The 13752-nt window shown below is 61.3% G+C and overlaps 1 protein-coding gene across 2 annotated transcripts in view; it reads right to left on the bottom strand.

Annotated features, from left to right (window-relative positions):
- The window catches only part of PLXNA1 (plexin A1), a 51562-nt gene that overhangs the window by 16625 nt on the left and 21185 nt on the right, over positions 1 to 13752 (bottom strand). For both annotated transcript variants that reach the window (XM_017955231.3, XM_009200165.4), the window contains 12 exons: positions 9856 to 10056; positions 7898 to 7994; positions 7639 to 7832; positions 7386 to 7537; positions 7189 to 7309; positions 6704 to 6840; positions 5348 to 5515; positions 4995 to 5088; positions 4374 to 4613; positions 4146 to 4289; positions 3515 to 3749; positions 1692 to 1834 (listed from right to left, as the gene is read on the bottom strand). In XM_017955231.3, coding sequence (XP_017810720.2) covers positions 1692 to 1834; positions 3515 to 3749; positions 4146 to 4289; positions 4374 to 4613; positions 4995 to 5088; positions 5348 to 5515; positions 6704 to 6840; positions 7189 to 7309; positions 7386 to 7537; positions 7639 to 7832; positions 7898 to 7994; positions 9856 to 10056 — 1926 coding nt within the window. The remainder of the gene's footprint in view (positions 1 to 1691; positions 1835 to 3514; positions 3750 to 4145; positions 4290 to 4373; positions 4614 to 4994; positions 5089 to 5347; positions 5516 to 6703; positions 6841 to 7188; positions 7310 to 7385; positions 7538 to 7638; positions 7833 to 7897; positions 7995 to 9855; positions 10057 to 13752) is intronic.

Genomic DNA, 13752 nt, shown 5'->3' with positions numbered 1-13752 from the left:
GCCCCCAAGCTGACCGGTGAGGGGCTGTCCAGGCCTGGCTGGTATGGCAGGGCCCCATCAGAGGACAGACCTGGAAGGCAAGTGACAAGTTGCCCTGACTCCTCAGCTCAGCGGGTCATTCTCAAGCTTCACCTGTCCTTAGCAAAATGGACATGACCTGGGTGCTGCCACCACTGTCTGTTGCCATCAGGGCAGCCCTGGCCACAGAGTCCCTGCGGCAGCCTGAGAAGCCCACCACAAGCCAACATGACAAAGGTGTTAGCAGTGCGGCTGGGTGGAGAATGAGCGGGGCTCCTCACACCACCCACTCCATGGCTGGGCCCTTTGAACAGCAACCTCCACAGCTGGCCTGCAACAGCTCAAAGGGAGTCCAACTCAATGCCCCCATACACTGGGAACCAGGAGTGCAAGTCTACCATCTCCCTCCGCCTTGACAATGATAACCAATGCACAATCAGCCTCTGCATATCATGGATGAGGACACAAGGTTGGAGACAGGAGGAGGTTTGATTAGGGCCACACTGCAGGTAGGAAAAAGGAGTGGAGTAGAGGCACAGCTGGTTCCAGGGCCCCTACTCTCTTTCTCTCGTTCATACTAAGGTTTATCAGGGCAAGGTGTTCCCTATTAGGCAAAGCCCAGAGCCACCAGTGATACCAGGCTCCCAGCCAAGGCCAACAGGTATCAGGCAGACAGGTAATGGCCCAGGTAGAACACACACAGTCACGGCTCAAAGAGACAGTCTGACAGACACAGCAAATGGAGGCACTGAGAGAGAGATACAACCTGGGGAAGCTGTGGAGCCCCGCGTGGCAGCAAGCCCAGGAACAGGATGGCAGCACTCAGCCACATGCAGCCCCAGGGCCCAAGGTGGGAAGGCCTGCTCAGTATCAGCTCAAAAGGGACTACCCACCAACAGAGCCACCACAGGGGACATGGGCTCCCCAACATCCAAGGTACATGGTGGGGGGGTGCCCTCAGCTGGAGAGTGTGACCCAGCTGACCTGCTGAGTCCCTGGCTGTGGCTCGCCGAGGACTGGCTCCTAGCCTGCCTGCCGCTGGGGGCCCTTTGGGGACGTGGGAGCCAGCCCTCTTTTCCCTCGCCAGGCCACTGCCAAGGTCCACGGGGCAAAGCCCTACTCTCTGAGGCCCTGGTGCTATGCCAGCCACACGCTCCCATCCCAAACTGCCATAGCCGACTTCATCAGCCACCCGCACCTCCCAGCACACGGCCCCCGCCCAGCGAGGCTTCGCATCCAGAACCACCCAGCAGACCAGGCCAGCGGAGCCGCAGGCGGGAACCCCCGCAGAGGCAGGGCCCAAGGGGCAGCCACCGGAGAGGTGCCAGAAGCCCAGGCTGACAAGTGGTTTGCTGAGATGAGGCCTGGCATCCCATGCAGGCCGTGGGGCCAGAGCCTCCTCCTGCCCTCTGGAGGTACTTCATGGAGCAGAGCCACACTGGCCATTCCCCTGCCCCGGCCCCAGGGCTGAGGGCCCCACTGTGCTGGCCTGGTCTTGGTTCTGCCTCCTAGCACCTGCTCCCCACTCGGCTGAGCCCAGAGCCCTGCAGGCCTGGACCCTCCCCCAGGCTGCACAGGCTGCCCCATACCATCCATCAGCACCTAAGGAGCCCCAAAGGCAGAAGATAGCAGCTGCCTCTGAGTTCCTGTGACCCCAGAGCCAGTGGTCCTACCTCCATCTCCTTGAGCACAGGGTGGTCCTCGATCCCAGGAAAGAGCACCCGCATGGCGTATGTCCGATAGTCGAGGAAGGGGATGCCGGCACCGTCCAGGTCGTTGGTCAGCTCATGGATGTCTGTTTGCAGCTCTGCAAAGGCTGTGGCCAGATGTGGCATCAGGGGCAGCATGCCCTGGTGGCCCTGCTCCATGCCCCAACCCTCCCACTCTTGGGGCCTACATCAAATTCTGGTTGTGACACTTACTGGTTTCATGATCTTAAGGAAACTACTGTGACTCTCCATCCCCCAGCTACTACAGCCCTAGCACAGGCATAGTAACTCTCCTCTGTGAGCTTCCCACAGGATCAAGCAAGACAAGAGCAGAGAAAGCATCGGCACCAGGGGCAGGCTGGGCGGGGCCTCCTGCATCTCAGACACTGGCAGTTAAGCGTAGAGCAGCTTTGGAGTTCGGGCTCCTTCCAACCGCTGGGAGGTGCTGGGGTGCGGCCAGGGGTGAGGTCCCAGGGCTGCAGGCTGTCCCCAAGCCCCCACACCACTGCATGCACATCTCGGGCCTGGTGCGCCCTCAATGTGGCTCACTCTGCTCAGGGCCAGCTTTGCCTCTGTCAGGAACAAGGGCAGGCAGGGCAGTGAAGCCCCTGACAGAACATTCCAGAGCTGTGAGGTGTCAGCCCTGCAGCAGCCCGAGGATCACGCTATCTGATCAGAAGCCAGAGGAGTGCCAGACAGGCTCTGGGGGACATCTGACAGGTTTAATTAAGAGCTGGAGCCTTCGTCTCCTGGGCACTGCTGCCAGGCATCTAGTTATCTGCACCTGGCTGGCCTGGAGCAGCCGCCAGCCACCGTATCCACACATGCCAGCCTCACCAGACAGCCAGCCTCAGCAGGTGGGAGCACAAGGGAGGCCCAGGCCACCTGCCTCCCACCTGGCCCCAATACACACCTGCCTCTGGTCCCACCAGGGCTGCCCAAGAGGTAGGGCCACCCTCAGCCCACCACAGGGCCATGTAGGTTTGTCTGGGACTGAGAGGGCTCCCAGGATGCAGAACTTTGCATTTTAAGACTGGCTGAGTCCTGTGCAAACAAAACACCCCATCCCAATAGAGTCCCAGTGGATATCATGACAACCCCATGCTGGACCACATGGCTAACGTCCTCCACTGCAGCAGCAGCACTCCTAGTATCTGACCCCTAGAGCCCTAAACATGTGTGAGTTACTATCTGCAAATGGTCAAAGTCTCGCCCAACATGGAACAGATTTCTGCCACTCACACCTGCCATGGATCAGGAGGATGGTGTGGCCTGACTCCCCCTATAGACATATCAAGGACAAAGGTCAGCTCAGGCCAAGATCTCTATGTGCCCAGGGACTGCCAAAGCACAAGGGCTCCCCATTGCTGCATGGCAGAAGCACCCCTCTCTGTTGCTCCATTGGCACCAGCCAACCCACCACCACTCCCAGTGCCTGGGGAAGTAGGCACTGTCACTGTGCTCACTCTACAGATGACAAGACTGAGGCACAGAAAGGTAAATAGCCACCCCCAGCCTTATAGCCCAGCTGGGATACAAACGCAAACAGTCTAGCTCTGAGTTCTGTGTCACAAGCAGCACCCTGAGGATGTGGTACCTGCTCCAGGGCCAGGCCCTGGTCAGGCACCCGCCCACTGCCCTGGGACCAGGCCTGGCACAGCAAGGCTATCAGGAACATTGTAAACTGAGCCAAAGCAGGGTGGGGGTGGTGGGAGGTAGGTGTGGGGATGGGCCAGGGCCTGGTTTGGAGGTGGCAGCTGCCCCAGTGAGCCCCAGCCCCAACAGACCTTCCTTGCATTCGAGGGCCACGCGGGACTCCAGGTTGTCCATCTGGAGCTGCAGCCGCTTTAGTGTGCGGTCAGCATCTCGTGACTTGCGCTTGTAGGCGATGAGCACGGCCACGATGACCAGCAGTAGTAGACCCCCACCCCCGCCGATGCCCACGATCGCAGGCAGCGTCAGCAGGCTGTCCGAGTACACCTGCAGTGTCCCTGGCGAGAACTCGAAGCCGCCAGCCCGCACCTGCCGGTGGGTGGAGGCCACTCAGGAGCCACCCATGCTTTCCACTAAGCTTGGGAGCCCCTCCCGATGGGCAAGACCCTCACACACACCTGCCTGTGGGCAAGGTCCCACCGACAGGGGCACAGAGTGGTCAGCAGGGTGACACTGGGACCCAGGGCAGGCGCCTGTCCAATCAGGGCAGCATTGGCATGGCAAGGGCTCAGGGTGGGTAGGCAGTCTGGGGGGCTCAAGGAGGTAGCAGGCTGAGGGCTAAGGCAGGGCCTGCACTGGAGCTGAGCACCCTCTGAGCTAGGGGTGAATCTGGGGCAAGGTCAGAGCTGGGGCTGTGCTAGTGGGTCAGGGTCCACAGGTGGGGCATGGCTCTCCCAGCTCCGCACCCCCGGTGGACAGACGCACCGTGACCTTGTGCTGCCCTGTGAGGTTGGGCGCCTCGCACAGCAGCTGCGTCTCCGACACAGTAAGGGTGCAGGGTGTGGAGCCAATGAGCACTGTGTAGTTGAGTCGGGAGTTGCCGGGCGCAGGTGGCAAGAGGTTCCGGCCCTGTAGGAGGTGGGGGTGAGCCAGAGCCCAGGACGAGGGGCCTCCTCCCTGGCACGGCCCAGCCTATGGGCAACGGTGACCCACCTTGAGGATGAGTGGGGAGCTGGGCTTCAGCTCCAGCAGGCCAGTGGGACTGAGTGGCTCCAGTACGGGGTCAGGGTAGTAGAGGAAGGAGGTGGAGTTGAGCACAAGCAGGGAGCGCACGTTGTCCATGACGAAGCCCAGCTCATCCGGTCGCTCCCCCAGCTCCGGTGGGCTGCGCACAGGGTTGGCCACAGACGGGGCGCGGCATACCATGGTGGTGTCATTGTACACCAGGCAGCCCTGGAGACACAGGGTAGGGATGCTGGGCGGGACCTCCCCGAATGGCCCGGCAACTCCCAGTGACAGAGCCCCTGGCCTGGGGGCTGCCTGCTCCCTGCATAGATGATGCCAGGCACCAGCAGGGCAGGTCCTGGGCCACCCACCCCACATGGACCAGGGACATATGGCCTGAAGGAGAGGCGTGCACAGCCAGCAGCCCAGAGCCAGACCTTCCACCCGCCAAGCAGGACAGATGCCTCCCCAGGGGTCTCCAGGCACAGCCAAGGTTGGCATAAGCTGGGAAGGGGCAGGTGTAGGGGCAGGGACATGAGCATTTATAGCAGGAGCCCCATCCCAGGTGAAGGCCTGGACCGAGGTGGGCAGCTGAGGGCAGGGACTCACGTTCTCCCTCTCAATGCCTCCGTACTTGGCCCGGATTCGGGGCTCACGGACAGTGGCCAGGTTGGTGCCCGTGACCGTTAGGAGGGTCCCACCACTGGAACAGAACAGGGGTGGGGGGGTCACCAGATGATGCTGGGGCCCAGTGAGCTGGAAACACAGGCCACAGCTCAGCCAGGCAAAGCCTGCCTTCCCCAAAGACAGGAAACAGGTAAAAGCTCTTGGCAAGGGGTGTTTCCCAGCAGGACAGTACCCAGCATGCAGGAGGGACACCGGCAAGTGCCTGGTGGAAGAGCTCCTGGCTCGGCGCTGCTCTCAACAGCTGGGGACAGGGAATGGGTGCTGCTGGGCCCCACCTGTTGATGCTCCACTCCGGGTCGATCCTCAGGATGGTGGGGTCCTCGGTGTAGTTGTACTTCACCTCGGGGTTGGTGAGCTGGGCACGGTTGATGTTGATAATGATGGGAGCGCTGCCAGGGCTCTGCCCGGGGGGTGTCAGGCACCGGATCTCACGGGAGTTCCTCCTGGAGGTGCCCGAGTGGGACAGTGAGGAGCACACAGGCGGAACTCAGGCAGGTGGAATGTAGATGCATTGAGGAACAGTGGGCAGGGTGCCATCTGTCACAGGTACTGCCTTGGGTGGCTGCATACTATCACTGCTACTTTCCCTCCCGGGACTGTGTATGTCTGTCCTACCCTCTCCCTGGCTCCCAGCCCCTTCAGGCCCCCACTGTTGCCCAGCCTGGCATTTGGGACCTGGTCTGCTGCCTCTCCAGGTCTGCTTTCATCACAGCCTCCCTGTCGCCCACACCCACTCCAGATGACCCTGGCCAGGGCTCCACACCCACCAGGCCTCTGCCTCCCCAGAGGCAGTGAGCAGCAGGCCCACCCCACACATGCCAGGCTGGGAGGTAGGCTCACGCTGCCCTCCCTCTCTCCCTGGGGAGGGCCGGAGAGACTAAGCCCTGGCCTGACCTTCCCTGTCTGTCCCAGGGCCACCCTCACTCAGCCTGTGCTCCAAGTGCTGGGAGCCGAGTGCCCATTCCTACTACCCTGGGCCAGGCAGACACCTTCCCTCTTGGCACCTGTCCCAGTGGGAAAACCTTGCCCTATCCCTGCATCCCAAGGGGCTGTGAGGAGACTAAATGAGCTGGCCCAGGTGTCATGGGGACACCCCACTGGGCAGGCAGCCGGGCATGGCCCGCACCTGGGTCCGGACCTTCAGCTCTTCCACCACTGCCAGGAGCCCCACAGCCGCCAGGCCCCCTCAGCTGCAGACACCAATGATTAGTCTGATAACGGGTAATTACCACAGGAAAATATTTAAAGGGACGTTCCATTATCATCCCTAATCTAAAATTATCCACTTCAAGCCTCAGGGCTTTTGTTAAGATTTCTGCTTTCTCTCTTAAAAATTTTTTAAAATACTTCTTATTTTGTACCCAAGGGATTCCCCATACCCACAGGGAAAAACCAAGGCAGAGGCAGCCAGGTTGCCCCGCCCCCAAAGGCAGGCCCCGCCCCCATCACCGCCCAGTCCTCCCACTCTGGAGGTAGCCTGTTTCCATGGCAACTTCCGCCTCTGGGTTTCACAGTGATCACCCCAGCCAGGCTCTCCATAGCCTCGTTGCCCAGGCAACAAGAAGGGGCATGCAACCATCTGAACCAGGAGGAGGGGCAGCCAGGCCCCCACCCCCACCTGCACCCCGTACCAGGAGAAGGAGCAGGGCCGGCCACCGACCGACACAGCCACATCACTGCCTGCATTCAGGTGACTTCCCTCGATGCCAATCCAGGTGCCCCCTGACAGAGGCCCGCGGGAGGGGCTCACACGGTAGAAGGTTGGTGTCTGCAGGAAGAGGGAACTTGCTGTAGCTCTCAGGAAAGTCCCCTGGGGGCCACATGGGGACAGGCCCCACTTGGCCTGCTTACCCCTCCAGTTCCCCAGACTAGGAGCCCGCATGCCCGGGAGCTGCACTTCAGAGGCAGTACTCCCAGGTTTCTCAGGCACAGCCCAAGGTAAGCCAGGGAGCCCTGGAGCTGGCCTAGGCACAGGAGGGGAGGGGCGGCACCCAGGCCGTGGAAGAGCAGTGGCAGAGCGTGGCCAGACAAGGGGCCCTGAAGAGGAACAGGAGCCCTCAGTGGCACCCTCTCAGAGCAGCAGGGAATAGGGAGACAGGGAGGGCGGCAGACTCACCACAAAAGTGAAGCGCTTGGGTGACAGGGCGCGGTAGTGCGGTGAGCAGTCTCGCACGCACACCTCCACCAGGGCATCATGGGCCCGCACGGAGCTGGCGTCCCCGATCTCACAGACGATCCTGTGGGCAGGCGGGCCTCAGGGGTTGCAGCTGCCCCGCCCCGTCCCGCCCCGCGCACACCCAGGGCTGTACTCACTGCTCCGCACTGATGTACTCGCTCTCCACGGGGCTGCACAGCACCTTGCCCACGCGCACACCCAGACGCACATCCTCAAACCGCAGGCCCAGGTTCTCGCCTGTGATGGTGAGCCGCGTGCCACCCTGCCTTGGGCCCGTCTCGGGGGACAGCTGCGGAAGGCAGAGGCTGGGGTACAGGCGTCCCGTCGGGCGTAGGGTTTGGGGTCGTGTGGAGCGGGGCATGGGGTGTGAGGCAGGGCTGGGGGCCCTACCTTAAGGATCTTGGGGTCGGCGCAGCGACTGCTGCCGTGACGCGCGTGCATCCAGGATGCAGGTGTGTCGGCCGCGCAGTGGTGTCGCAGGGAGCAGCGGCGCTCGGCCACGCACCATCCGCATTCGAAGCGCGGGTCGGCCTTGAGGCAGAGGCCGCAGCTCTCGCGCAGGGCCGGGCACTTGTAGAGGTGTGCTGCGGGGAGGGGTGCGGTCAGCTCGGGCCTGCCCACTGTCCACCCCGCCCGGGCGCCCACTCACCCTGGATGTTCTGTGGGTTGTCGATGACGAAGTTGCCGTTCCACACGACCGACAGGTTCACCGGCAGGTCGCTGACGTCGTTCCCCTCGTAGGAGTACTGTTGGGTGATGGCAAGGTCAGGCTTCCCAGCTAAGCGGCCTCCAGGCTGGAGCCTCAGGTCCACAAAGCCGCCAGGGTGCTAGCTCCAGGAGAAGTTTCTGCAGCCACAACCGCTCCCTCTCCACCCTCACCCTACACAGGGCTTCCTTCCTGGCTCTAGAGGTCCCTCTCTCCAGCCTAGCAATCATGAGGTGCCCTTCCGGGGAACCTCTGTGCTTCCCACAGTCACCTCTGTGGCACCCCCTTGGAGACCACCTCCAACCACAGGCAGCCTCTGACCACTCCCTGCAGTCAGCCAGGCTGGGAAATCAGGACTCCCAGCTGGCCCTAGAATAGGCATCAGCATGCTCTGTGAACCTCAATATCTTTGCTGAATGGGCCAGGAATGCCCTGCCTTGAGGTGGGAGATCTGTGTCCCTGGACTGGGGCATAGACAGGCAGAATCACTGTCAGGTGCAGCCCTGCTCCCCGTCCCCTCCCCAACAAGGCTGGGCTGGGCCCAGGGGAACTGCCCCTCTCAGGGAGCCTGGCTAGGGCTCCAGCTGTGCCCGACTTTCTGCCGCGGATGACCTCAACTCTGTTCCCGTGCTGGGGCGGTGCAGGGAGCCCAGCGTCTCCAAGGGGCGGCCCGGCAATTCATCATTATTTTATCTGCAGGAATTTAATTGGATCCTATCAAATTCCCCGATACTCCCTCTTCCCTTTAAACACAGCTGAAGGGAAGATTAATGTGGGCCTGGTGAGAAGGGAGGGTGGGGAGGGAGACGCAGGTGGAAGGTGCAGGGCGGGCGAAGACTTGGTGATACAGCAGAAATGTCTGGAAAGGCTGGACGGCAGAGGGAACTCCAGATAGCTGTGGTGGCCAGGAGTGATCCTCATGGCAGACCTGCAACCCACCCTGCCCCAGGAAGCCTGTCGTGACCCTCCAGAGCCTACCCCACGCTGCTGGGACAGACCAGGAGTCAGCCAAAGGGCTCCAGACCTCTGACCCCATCAAGGCCCTCCCCAGGGCTTCCAGGGGATGGGGTCCAGCCAAGACCTTGTCGACAGACCAGTGCCCCACACAACAGCCCAGCCACCTGCCCCTGCAGTGAGTTCCTGGAAGCCCACAGCTCCCTGGATCACACCCGTCCTGAGCAGAAGGTGAGACAGAGGCCTGCGGGGAGTGCAGGACTTCAGCCCAGGCCTCCAACTGCTGGGCAACTGGGCCCCACTTCCCCACCACTCAGGAAACAGCTGGCTCTATAGAGATCCCCTGTCACTGAATGTACTGCACCTGACAGTAGAGCTTTTCAAACACTATTGTGTCAAATCTGAAGGTCCACACATACTCTTCTAGGACCACAGGCAACACCCATCTGCTAGTGTGCAAGTGCGGGCCAATGGGAGTGTTTTCTGCATTTGGCCAGGGATGGACGGAACCATGCGCTCTGGCACCCTGACCTCTGCCCTCCGGGAGCACAGTGATGAAGGCTGGCTGCCACCTGGCTATTCCTGCACACACTCAGACCTGATGATCAGCCCATGCCTAGGACCCACGGAGACTGCAGTGTGCGAGTCCCATGAGTCTGGCTGCTGTCCACTCCCACACTCAGGCTGCTCCTACCACACATCTGGGTGTTCTCAGCAGCTACCAGGACAGCATGGGTCCCTTGCAGCCCACTTGCCCACATGACCCAGGCACATCTAAAGGGCCTGGCAATGGCCTGGGGAAGCCAGGAGTGGCTTCTGACTCATCAGAGATACATGTGTGCACGTGCACTGCCCTTTGTGAATAAGCACATGCCAGGACCCAGGGCCATGAGGATAACCGGCCCATTCCTGCTCATGGCCCCCAGCCCCTGCCGTGGCCACCTCACCGAGGAATTCTGGCACTGCAGGCTGGAGCTGTTGAAGCGCAGGGCGGTGACACGGGCCGGGCTGCCTGGGATGTGGAAGAGGCACTCATATCCACGCTGGCCTGACTGTGGCTGTGGCAGGTTCCGTGCAGCCAGGGTGATGGGCTTTACCACTCCCACTGGCACATAGATCTGGGTGGAGGGCAGGATCTGTGGGCAGTCCTAGGGATAGGAAGAGTTTGGCTGAGCCCGGGGGTGGAGACCAGTGAGCAAGGTGCACCTCACTGCACTCCAGATGTGCACTGGGCCTGTGGTGCTCCCAGCCAAGCACCAATGTGCCCATTTTATGCACTGGCAAACCGAGAACCGCTGGCTGGGACAGTGACTGCATACTGTGATCCAGACTAGCTCTATTACCTCTGGCCCCTGAATGCCCTGCCCCATGTTCTAGGACCCCCACCATTCCAGAGACCAAAGGAGCCCCATCTGGCCAGCAGCTGAAAAGGCCCCAGAGGCAGGAAAGAGTGGGGTTCTGGGGCTGCAGGCTCTGCACTGGGGGCCCCGGGAGTGTATAAAAATAACCAGAGCCCAGCAGAAAAACAGGCCTGGCCTCTGGGGCCAGCATTTCGGCAACAATAACTGATGCAATGGCCCGGCTTCCTTGCAGCATGGCTGCTGCTGGCCTCAGGAGATGGTCCCTTGGGAACACTGAGAAGCTGGGCTTTAAATAGGGATGCTGAAAACAGGCTGTAATCCCCAAGCCCTGCAACAGCCCCCAAGGCAGGCAGGCAGGCCCAGGCCCAGCTCTGCAGAGATTTTCCAGGACCCAGGAGGGGGCCTGGACTCTGGCCCAGCCCCTCAGGAGCTCCAGGGAAGCAGAGTTAACAAGGCCCAGCTGGGCAAGCTGACCACTAATCTCTGGGTCTGCAGGGATGCTCCTGTATCCACCAGGGAGAAGCAGGTGGTGGCACCTTGCAGCTAGGGCCACTGGCCCCAACTTAGGGGCTGCACTTGCAACTGTGTGTTCCCACCACAGCTGCAGCCGGAAGGCACAGGCACACACAGTGGCCATACCTATGCCACACCTCCCTGGCAGTATGAGGTGCACCCAGTGACTCTGCATGCTGAGGCTTAGGCTGGAGTCTCACTGTGACACGGGCCTTGTCACCCTAGGGCCCCAGCCATGAAAACGGGTGGCTCAGGGCACTGAGACTCCTTTCAGTCCAAGCTAGGCTGCCTGTGAGCTCCGGAGAATGGTCAGTCTGAGACCAGCTGAGCTGCCCCCACTGTCCACCCAACCGAAAAATGCCCAGAGGAGCCCAGGCAGCTCAGCCTGCAGCAAGCCAGAAGGCGACTACGGTGAGGCCTGGGCTTCTTTGGTGCCTGTAAGTCCAGGAAACCTCTTGGCACAAGACATGAAGCTGGCTCACCCAGCGTGAGGTCTCAGTCATGGCCCACCCCTAGAACCCAGGTCCCAGCCAGGAAAAAGCACCACCCACCACAACACCAGTGTGAGTGTGTGGGCCCAGCAGGCATCGAGGCCAATGTCGCTGGCCCCTACCTGCCTGCCCCATCACCCTGAGGCTGGCCTGTCCCCTCGCCACCCCTGCCCTCTGCCAAGGGCAGGAAACTGACTGGCTGCCTGGGCCACACCCGGTCCTCTCAAGTGCTCCCCGCACCCCCACCCCATCTCCTCCCCAACACCAAGCTGAATGAGAACCCAGGAAGCTCTGCACCCATGCGGCCCACTGGGTCAGGCCTGGGCTCAAACTCCAGTGATCACCTGACTCCACTTGGCCCGATTCTGACCCAGGCCCACAGTGGTATGGGTCTCCTGGGATCAGTGACAGTTCAGAGCCAGGTCCAACTGCCCCCAAAGGCTCTGATTACAGCCTTTTCCCTAGTGCATAGTCTCCCAGGTAAAAGGCTGGAGGTCCCTCTTCAGGGCCAGGTCCAGTTGTCCCCAAAGACTCTGATTACAACCTTTTCCCCAGTGCATAGTCTCCCCGGAAAAAGGCTGAAGGTCCCTCTGGGAAACGCTGGAGGAAGACTAACTGGTTGCATTTTGCCAGCGCACCAGGCTCCTTCCTCAAGGGACCCCAGTCTCCCCTTCATGCAAGGAGTCTACAGACCTGCTCAGGTCTGGGAGCTGACTGGCAGGGCACACAAATGTTATGTGAAGATGCAAACCACACCCCGCCCTTTCTGCAGAGTCCAGAAACAGGCATTTCTAAGAGAAAGTCCTGACTGAGCGCATCTCATGAGCTCTGCTTTGGTGGGGGCTCCATGTGGGAGCCCTTAGGCCCTGGCACACAGAACCAGCTGCCTCCATGGGCTCAGTCTGGCGGCCCTTCCCATCAATATGCACAGGCCACTCCGCCTTCAGACAAAACACACAGACCCCAGTGTGCACGCAGGCACAAGAAGGGACCACAGAGACCCCCTACCAGCATGGGACAGGGGGCGGGCAGCAGCCTTGGGGGTTAGGCCTGGCTATCTCAGCAGGAAGCTGGATGTAGTATGCTCCTGTCTCAGGAGGTGGCTTGAGGAACCCACCAGAAACAGAGACGGAAAGAGGGCTTGTGAGGGGTGGGGACTGCCACTGGCCATTGTGCCCTGAGTCCGGGAGGACTCACGTCACGCCCCTTAGGAAACAGCTCCATAAAAATCTGGGACTCAAGCTAAAAAAAAGAGTAAAGTATTTGTGGAGAGAATCCATTCCCCACACAGTCCTGCGACCCCCTAGCCCAGCCCTGCCTGCTCTGCCTCCCCATGCCCTGAGGCCCAGGGCCACTACTCCAGGGTCCGTTTCCTCCAGTCCCCAAGGGTGCCCCGAAGTTCATGGCATGGATGGGGAAGGCTCAGGGAAGGCCACCACTGAGGAATTGGGCTATCTCAGCCCCAAAACCACCCCAAGCTGCCCAGGGCCCTGCTACCACCCCTGACGACCACTGTGCTTTCCCCACCGCCTGAACCCTAGGCGGCTCTCAGCGCCAGAGCCAGTGCATCTATACACCCACCCCACAGTGACTTCACACCCAGCTCTCCCTGGCCCGAGAGGCCCCAGGACCACCTCCCGCCTCAGATTCCACCTTGCGCTCTGCCCACACCCCAGGATACCTTGGCCTGGCTCCTCGGGCGGGCCACACCCCCAGGGAAGCCCCCCACTGTGTCCCTGGCTCCCACACACTCACTGTCATAGGCAGTCACCTTGACACAGGCACCGTGGTCCCTGCGGCCCCGGGCTACCCTCCACTGCTGTCCTGTGCCCTGATGTCATGCCAGGGAACAGAAAAGTCCAGTCCAGAGGGTGATGCTAGGGGCCAAGGGGGCCTCTGTGACAACGGACCCAGAGGAGAGAAGGCCGCCATGCAACTTCCTCAGCCCCCAGCCCCCAGTCCCCAGCCCGGCAGGGAAGTGCAGCCCAGCTGCAGCCTCCAAGGTCTCCCTGGCAAGCAGAATCTGCCCCCTCCAGCCAACGGGTGTAGTGTCCACAGCAAAGGAAAGGGACCTGGCTGCAAGTCCTGGCTCCACACCCACAGCCAGAGCTGGTGGGGGTGGGGGCCGCCACAGCTCCAGCCCCAGCTTCGCCACTCAGCGCCTGTGGGCCCTGGGTCCTGCCTTGTCCTGCTTTAAGTGCCTCAGGTTCCAAAAGGAATAGCCCGCTGCTCATAAAGCCAGTGCCTTGCCCAGCCCGGAATAATTACTACCTAATTACTAGCAATTACTACTCAGCGCCTGGTGACTCCAGAACTCACCAGCCTTCAGGCATATTAGGCCAGCAAGCTCCCCTGCCTGACACGGAGGCCTCTGTGCCTGCCAGGCACCCGCACCCCAGGCTCTGCACGCACCCGCTCTGCAGCCTGATAGTGCCCCCCGTTGCACCCAGGAGCCTGTGTCTGCAGCCCCCACACAGAG

This window comes from Papio anubis, chromosome 2 (assembly GCF_008728515.1).
Source record: "Papio anubis isolate 15944 chromosome 2, Panubis1.0, whole genome shotgun sequence".
NCBI lineage: Eukaryota > Metazoa > Chordata > Mammalia > Primates > Cercopithecidae > Papio > Papio anubis.
The sequence above is the reverse complement of the archived record's forward strand: the minus strand, read 5'-3'. Positions and strand labels throughout refer to the sequence as shown.